At 65.4% G+C, this 7,686-nt stretch overlaps 1 protein-coding gene across 3 annotated transcripts in view; it reads left to right on the top strand.

Moving 5' to 3' along the window:
- ZNF512B (zinc finger protein 512B) overlaps window positions 1-7,686 on the top strand; it is a 10,776-nt gene extending 3,090 nt beyond the window's left edge. Inside the window, exons 6-18 of one of the 3 annotated variants that reach the window (XM_027767716.1) lie at window positions 1-491; window positions 571-797; window positions 893-964; window positions 1,060-1,245; window positions 1,357-1,481; window positions 2,268-2,360; window positions 2,463-2,558; window positions 2,637-2,807; window positions 3,127-3,321; window positions 3,502-3,603; window positions 3,947-4,009; window positions 5,369-5,467; window positions 5,738-7,686. In XM_027767716.1, the coding sequence (XP_027623517.1) occupies window positions 1-491; window positions 571-797; window positions 893-964; window positions 1,060-1,245; window positions 1,357-1,481; window positions 2,268-2,360; window positions 2,463-2,558; window positions 2,637-2,807; window positions 3,127-3,321; window positions 3,502-3,603; window positions 3,947-4,009; window positions 5,369-5,467; window positions 5,738-5,980 (2,163 nt within the window). In that variant the 3' untranslated portion in view covers window positions 5,981-7,686. Of the gene's footprint in view, window positions 492-570; window positions 798-892; window positions 965-1,059; window positions 1,246-1,356; window positions 1,482-2,267; window positions 2,361-2,462; window positions 2,559-2,636; window positions 2,808-3,126; window positions 3,322-3,501; window positions 3,604-3,764; window positions 4,010-5,368; window positions 5,468-5,737 lie in introns of those variants that run through there. The other 2 variants (XM_006167080.2, XM_027767717.1) reach the window with 2 other exon arrangements.

Raw genomic sequence — 7,686 nt, 5'->3', positions numbered from 1 at the left:
GTCAGCCGGCCAGTCAGCATCAGCCGGCCTGTCGGGGTCAGCAGGCCCATTGGAGTGAGCAAACCTGTCACTGTGGGCAAGCCAGTGGGCGTCAGCAAACCCATTGGCATCAGCAAACCAGTCACGGTCAGCAGGCCCGTGCCGGTCACTAAACCTGTGCCGGTCACCAGGCCTGTCCCGGTCAGCAGGCCCATGCCAGTCACCAAGGCCATGCCAGTTACCAGGCCTGTGCCGGTCACCAAGCCCATAACGGTCACCAAGCCCGTGCCGGTCACCAAGCCCGTGCCGGTCACCAAGCCCGTGCCAGTCACCAAGCTCATCACAGTTACAAAGCCTGTGCCGGTCACCAGGCCAGTGCCGGTCGGCAGGCCCCTGGTGGTCAGCAGGCCAGCTGCCATCAGCCGACACTCCCCGCCCTGCAAGGTGGTGCTGCTGGCCAAGTCTGAGAACAGAGTACCGCGCACTGCGGGGAGGAGCAGCGGTAAGAAAAGGTATGGGGCTCCTTCCCAGCGGGGCACTCCTCGGGGCACAGGTCGGCCTCGCGGCCCTCACTTCATCTGCTGCCTGCAGGGCTGCAGATGGGCTGGACGCCTGCCCCATCCCGCCCAAGCAGCTGAGGCCAGAGAACGGGGAGTGCAGCCCGTCCCCCCCAGGACAGAGCTCGGCCATTCAGCTGGGTGTGGACCTCGGTAGCTGCCCGCTGTCGCCCGGTGGCAGGCCCTCGGGGAGCGAAGAGGCACCCCGGGCTGCAGGCCCCATGTCGCTGCCTGACGAGGACCCAGAGCGCACAAAGCACAGTAAGACGAGGGCCCAGGGCAGAGGCTGGGGACGCCCAACCCCCAAAGGCTGTTTGACCAGAACCTTGGCCCTTGTATCCTCTCCCCCGAGTCAGGAAGGAAACAGAAAACACCCAAGAAGTTTACAGGGGAGCAGCCATCCATCTCAGGGACCTTCGGGCTCAAGGGTAAGACCCCAGCCAGGGGGCACCATGGGACTGGGTGCCCCTGTGTGTGCCTGTGCCCTCAGCCCACCAGCTCCCCTGCCACCCTGTGCACACAGGCCTGGCCAAAGCCGAGGACAAGGCCCGAGTTCACCGCTCCAAGAAACAGGAGGGGCCCAGCCCCGAGGATGTGCGGAAGAAGGTGTCGGCCACCTCTGTCACCTCTGTCACCACTGGCAAGGAGGCCCCGGCGCCTGTGGCCCACCAAGCCCCAGGTGGGGGCAGCCTGGTGGGGCCCAGGGCAGGTGCCAGCATAGCACAGGGGTGGGGGGCCTAGCGTGGACCCTCGACACCGCGCTTGGGGTTCCAGGGCATCCGGGACCCCACAGCGCCTGAGGCCCCACACTGCCCCATAGGCGGCCCTGAGGAGCACTGGCAACGGGCCATCCACGAGCGGGGAGAGGCCGTCTGCCCCACGTGCAACGTGGTCACCCGGAAGACCCTCGTGGGGCTCAAGAAACACATGGAGGTGTGCCAGAAGGTGAGGCTGCCCTGAGAGCCGGAGGGAAGCCCCAGATGCAGGCTGTGTTCAAAATGGCCATCTGCAGGTGGGCGCAGGCTGTGTTCACAGTGGCTGTCTGCAGGTGGGCACAGGCCACGTTCACTGTGGCTGTCTGTGGCCAGGTGCAGACCCAAGTTCATTGCGGCCGTCTGTTTCTGGGTGTGGGCCCAAATTCACTATGGCCGTCTGTGGCCAGGTGCAGGCCGCGTTCGGTTCACTGTGACCATCTGTGGCCGGGTGCGGGCCCAAGTTCACTGTGGCTGTCTGTGGCCGGGTGCGGGCCCAGATTTACTGTGGCCATCAGTGGCCGGGTGCGGGCCACGTTCAGTTCACTGTGGCCGTCTGTGGCCAGGTGCAGACCCAAGTTCACTGTGGCCATCTGTGGCCGGGTGCAGGCTGCATCCAGTTCACTGTGACCATCTGTGGCTGGGTGCAGGCTGCGTCCTGTTCACTGTGACCATCTGTGGCCGGGTGCAGGCCCAAGTTCACTGTGGCCATATGTGGCCGGGTGCAGGCCGCGTTCAGTTCACTGTGAACATCTGTGGCCGGGGGCAGGCCCAAGTTCACTGTGAACATCTGTGGCCGGGTGCAGGCTCAAGTTCACTGTGGTCGTCTGTGACCAGGTGTAGGCCTGCACTCATAGGAGCTGTCTACACTTGGGCACAGGCCATGCTCACAGGGGCCGTCTGTGGCCAGTTGCAGGCCCAAGTTCATGGCAGTCATCTGTGGCCAGATGCAGGCCACACTCACGGGGGTTTTCTGCAGCTGCAGGACGCACTCCGATGCCAGCACTGTAGGAAGCAGTTCAAGTCCAAGGCCGGCCTCAACTACCACACCATGGCAGAGCACAGTGCCAAGGTGCAGCCCTGCCCCGTCCCTAGCCCCTCCTGCCCAGCCTTGGACCCATGGCCCTGGCCTTGGGGTGGGCAGGGTGGACACTGAGGTTTGCCCTGTTCCCAGCCCTGTGACTCTGAGGCCTCCATTGGGAGTGAACAGGAGCGGGAGCGGCTACGCAAGGTGCTGAAGCAGATGGGGCGGCTCCGCTGCCCCCAGGAGGTCAGTGGAAGGGCCGGGGCACAGGGCTTGGCGCCTCACTGCCACCTTCAGATCTCTGACCCTGGCCCTGACCCCCAGGGCTGCGGGGCTGCCTTCTCCAGCCTCATGGGCTACCAGTACCACCAGCGACGCTGTGGGAAGCCACCCTGCGAGGCGGACAGCCCCTCCTTCCCCTGCTCCCACTGCGGCAAGACCTACCGCTCCAAGGCCGGCCACGACTACCACGTGCGCTCAGAGCACGCAGCCCCGGTGAGGGCCCAGCCATCCCCTGCCTGTCCTGGGGCTCCCGTCAGCTCCATGCCGTGCCCGGTGCTCTCGGCCTGTGTCATGCGTGCTGCCCTTCAGGGTTCTCTGGTACTGAGCACGCTTGTCCGTGTGCTGGGTCCTCTCTGGGAGACACACGTCTCAGGAAGGTGGGGGCCTGGGGCCCTGGGGCCCCTGTCCCATGAACTGCTTTTGTTCTCCATGTCCCCAATGTGTCCTGGGCCATGCGTGGCCTGCATCTCATGACCCTGACCTGCCGTCTCTTGCTGTCCCTCGGTGGCCTCCACGCATCTCCATTTTCCAGCCCCCTGAGGAGCCTGCAGATAAGCCCCCCGAGGCAGAGGACCTCCTGGGTGTGGAGCGGACACCCAGCGGCCGTGTACGCCGCACGTCGGCCCAGGTCGCCGTGTTCCACCTGCAGGAGATCGCAGAAGATGAGCTGGCCCGCGACTGGACCAAGCGGCGCATGAAGGATGACCTGGTACCTGAGACTGCACGGGTGAGCTGGGGCCATGGCCAGGGCTGGCCATTCCCGCCTATTCCCAAGCTCCCAGCCCCCTGGTCTCCAGCAGGACGTGCGTTGGCCGAGTCCCTGCGACATCTCTATGCCCAGGGCTACCTTCCCATCAGCAAGGGGCCTGTGGCCTCAGCTCATGGTGCCGCCTGCCTGACCTTGCAGCTCAACTACACCCGGCCAGGCCTCCCCACGCTCAGCCCCCAGCTACTGGAGACGTGGAAGACCGAGGTCAAGGAGAAGGGCCACGTTAGCTGCCCCAACGACGTGAGCCGGGGAAGGCTGGGGCGGGCGGGAGGTGGGGCTCGGGAACAGAGGTCAGGCCTGTCTCTTGGGTGGGGCTGGGGCAGAGACAAAGCCTCACCAGGAGTTGGGCAAGCTCAAAGTGGCCGACCCATCTCTGACCCTGGGCCCTGCATGGTCCTTAGACAGAGACCCCTGTCGGCAGAGGGGGCCTCAGCCTCAGGCCCCACACGCCCAACCTGCCCACACCCCAGGAAGCCTGGGGTCGAGGGCTTCGACTTGCCCCAAAGAGGCCTCAGCTCTCTGTGCTGGGCCGGTGCACACCTCTGTGAAGCCCCCAGCCCTGGCCCACGCTGCCTTCCCACAGGGCTGTGAAGCCGTCTACTCCAGCGTGTCTGGCCTCAAGGCACACCTCGCCAGCTGCAGCAAGGTGGGTGTTGGGGCTCTCCCAGGGGGCTGCATCTGCCAAGGGTCCCCACACACCTGCATGAGGCCCCATGTGACCCCCCCGGGTGTGGCATAGTGGCCAGCCGGTAGCCCCAAGTCGGCCCAGGTCGCCGTGTTCCACCTGCAGGAGATCGCAGAAGATGAGCTGGCCCGCGACTGGACCAAGCGGCGCATGAAGGATGACCTGGTACCTGAGACTGCACGGGTGAGCTGGGGCCATGGCCAGGGCTGGCCATTCCCGCCTATTCCCAAGCTCCCAGCCCCCTGGTCTCCAGCAGGACGTGCGTTGGCCGAGTCCCTGCGACATCTCTATGCCCAGGGCTACCTTCCCATCAGCAAGGGGCCTGTGGCCTCAGCTCATGGTGCCGCCTGCCTGACCTTGCAGCTCAACTACACCCGGCCAGGCCTCCCCACGCTCAGCCCCCAGCTACTGGAGACGTGGAAGACCGAGGTCAAGGAGAAGGGCCACGTTAGCTGCCCCAACGACGTGAGCCGGGGAAGGCTGGGGCGGGCGGGAGGTGGGGCTCGGGAACAGAGGTCAGGCCTGTCTCTTGGGTGGGGCTGGGGCAGAGACAAAGCCTCACCAGGAGTTGGGCAAGCTCAAAGTGGCCGACCCATCTCTGACCCTGGGCCCTGCATGGTCCTTAGACAGAGACCCCTGTCGGCAGAGGGGGCCTCAGCCTCAGGCCCCACACGCCCAACCTGCCCACACCCCAGGAAGCCTGGGGTCGAGGGCTTCGACTTGCCCCAAAGAGGCCTCAGCTCTCTGTGCTGGGCCGGTGCACACCTCTGTGAAGCCCCCAGCCCTGGCCCACGCTGCCTTCCCACAGGGCTGTGAAGCCGTCTACTCCAGCGTGTCTGGCCTCAAGGCACACCTCGCCAGCTGCAGCAAGGTGGGTGTTGGGGCTCTCCCAGGGGGCTGCATCTGCCAAGGGTCCCCACACACCTGCATGAGGCCCCATGTGACCCCCCCGGGTGTGGCATAGTGGCCAGCCGGTAGCCCCAAGTCCCGCCTGCCTCAAGTCTGCGTGCCTGGTTGTGAGCAGCCACTCGCCAAGGCTGAGGGCATGCTGGTCGGGGAGGGGCCCTCGGGAAGGTCTGCAAACCTTCCAGGGCCTCTTCCCACCCTCCCCTCCCCACCTGCCCGCAGCAGAGGTGACTTGGTCCCTGATGTCCATGTGGGATGTGGTCTGGCATGATAGCCACAGCTTCCCTGAGCTGCCTTTGGCCCTGCCCTCACCCATGGCTGAGGAATGAGGGCTTGGTGGGAGCTTTGGGCCCTCCAGGCTCTGCCCCCTTTTTTGGGGCATGGTCCACTTTGGGGGTCCACTGTGCCTTGCAGGGGGACCACCTGGTGGGGAAGTACCACTGCCTGCTGTGCCCCAAAGAGTTCAGTTCTGAGAGTGGCGTCAAGTACCACATCCTCAAGACCCACGCGGAGGTGCGCCAGCTGTGGGGACCTGGGCGTGGCTGCGGCTGGGCGTGGCGGCGGCTGGGCGGGCCCTGTGCCACGTTTGAACAAGTGGCCCGTATGGGGAGGGCTGGCCATTTCTCATTGAGGTGGGATCCAGTGTCCTTGTAAGGGCCAGGAATCCGGGGAGCCCCCACGCCCCGAACAGGGGCTACTCCTGCTGGACCTGTAGTTCAGGGACGGGATGCTGGCTCCCAGTGCTCCCGTCCCCGGGTCCCCACGCTGCTCTTCTACCCTCAGAACTGGTTCCGAACCTCGGCAGACCCTCCTCCCAGGCACAGGAGCCAAGACTCACCAGTGCCCAGGAGGGAGAGAAAGAAAAGCCCAGCGGCTGGGAAGAAGCGGGGCCGTAAGCCCAAGGAGCGGCCCCCCGAAGAGCCCGCACCCTCCCGCCGGGACGACTGGCCTCTGGGAGGCAGAGACAAGGGGGCGCGGGGGCCCGCTGGCCGGAAGGTGGCAGCCGGCAAGGCACCTGAAAAGTGAGCCTGGGGGCCTGGCCCCGAGCTGGCCTCCAGGACTGCTCTGTCTAGGGCAGGTAGCCTGCTCTGGACCCCCTGTTATCCTGTCTTCACTCCCCACCCCGCTCTCATCCATCCAGTGGGGGTAGCCAGCCCCTCCTCTGCCTGGAGGTGGCCCTTCCCCTCTCCAGGCTGGCGCCAGGGGGTACCAGGACGCAGTGCGGTAGCCTAGAGGCCGGCGCCCAGGGGCTGCAGTGCAGAGCAGGCAGCTGGCCTCCAGGCCTCTGCGTCCTAAGGCCCCGCAGGCCCCCAGCCTGGCTCGCCTGAGACTCAGGCGTCCCTAGTGACCAGCCGCCATCATCTGGCCTCGCCTCTACCCGACACTGGAAGTCCAGCACCCTAGCTACCTCCCAGGACAGCCCGTCTGACCACTGCCATGCCGACTTGCCTCCCTCCCTCCTGCCCTCCCTTGGCTCCTTGGCTCTGCTTTCTACCTCTCCAGCCTCACCCCACACAGCCCCAGACCCTGCTGTACTCCAGGCCCACCCCTCCTAACAGCTTTCCTCTGCCAGCCGCCCGGGCCTACTTGGAGCAAGGCAGCCCTCGCAGGCAGCAGGAGCAGGGGTTGGAGGCCTGGGCAGAGGGGCAAGGCTTTGACACTGCAGGCCCAGGTCAGGCAGCCTGATGGGGCAGGGATGGCCCAGGGACGTGTGGGCAGAGGTCTGGGCACACAGGTCCGCAGCGAAGGCCGCCTTGTACCTGCCTCGTTTCTAGTCACGTGGTCACTTGATGCAGGAGCTGAAGGCCAGCCAGTGAGGGCTGGGACAGGTCTTGGTGGGCTGGAGGCATCTCCAGGTCTCCTGAGGGCACCTGGGTCTGCAGGTCAGGCAGGGGTCAGGGAGGAGCCAGGGTGCAGGAGGAGGTGCCACAGTGCCTCCAGCTTCCCTGGGCCCTGGCCTTCAGGAGCGCACTGTAGGGAGAGAGTGTTCGGAGGGTGGGTTTGAGCAGAGACCGTTTTCCAGTCGGGGCTGGGGTGGGTTGAGGGCTCAGCCTCGCTGGTCCTGGACTCTGTGGGTTTTGGTGTTTGCCCGTGTGCGTGTGTCCTGGGTGTAGTGGATGCCAGTCTTGTTGCTGTGGCAGGTGACAACCTTTTTTTAAATTCTGTTTTTTTATACAAAAACTCACAATCTGACATTTTGGTGCTAAGGGTTTCCTGGGGCTGATGGTAGGGCTGGGGGCTAGGCTTGGCCAGGCTGTTGGCTTCTGGATCTGGAGTCCCTCTGCTTCTCAGGGAGGCAGTACTGACTGGGCATCCCTCTGCCCTCACCCAGCCCCCAGGGAAAAGGGCCTCAGCTGGGCCGGGCCGTCCTGCCCTGCGGGACAGAAGGGAGGCAAACGGGCAGCTTTGGGGACTGGAATCTCCTCCTACTTTGGCCAGAAGGCTCTGGCCCTCAGCAGCCTGGGCCCAGTCTGCCAAGGAGGGTGCAGGGTCCTGGACTTGTCCACTCCTACACGTCCTGGGGGCAGTGGGCAGCAGTGGGTGTGGGCATGGGCTTTAGGGCAGGAAGGCGTTCTTCTGTGTCCCTGAGTGTCAGTAGGGTGTGCCCCTGCCGGAAGTGGCAGTAGGATCAGCAGCCCCTGCACAGGCAGCCTCCACGGGGAGGGCGGGAGCTGGCAAAGGTCCAGGTGTGCTTTGTCCTTGTCACCAGTGGCAGGGGGGGGGCAGCCCCC

Source organism: Tupaia chinensis, unplaced genomic scaffold (genome assembly GCF_000334495.1).
Source record: "Tupaia chinensis unplaced genomic scaffold, TupChi_1.0 Scaffold144472_1, whole genome shotgun sequence".
Taxonomy (NCBI): domain Eukaryota; kingdom Metazoa; phylum Chordata; class Mammalia; order Scandentia; family Tupaiidae; genus Tupaia; species Tupaia belangeri.
This window is presented reverse-complemented; position numbering and strand designations above follow the sequence as displayed.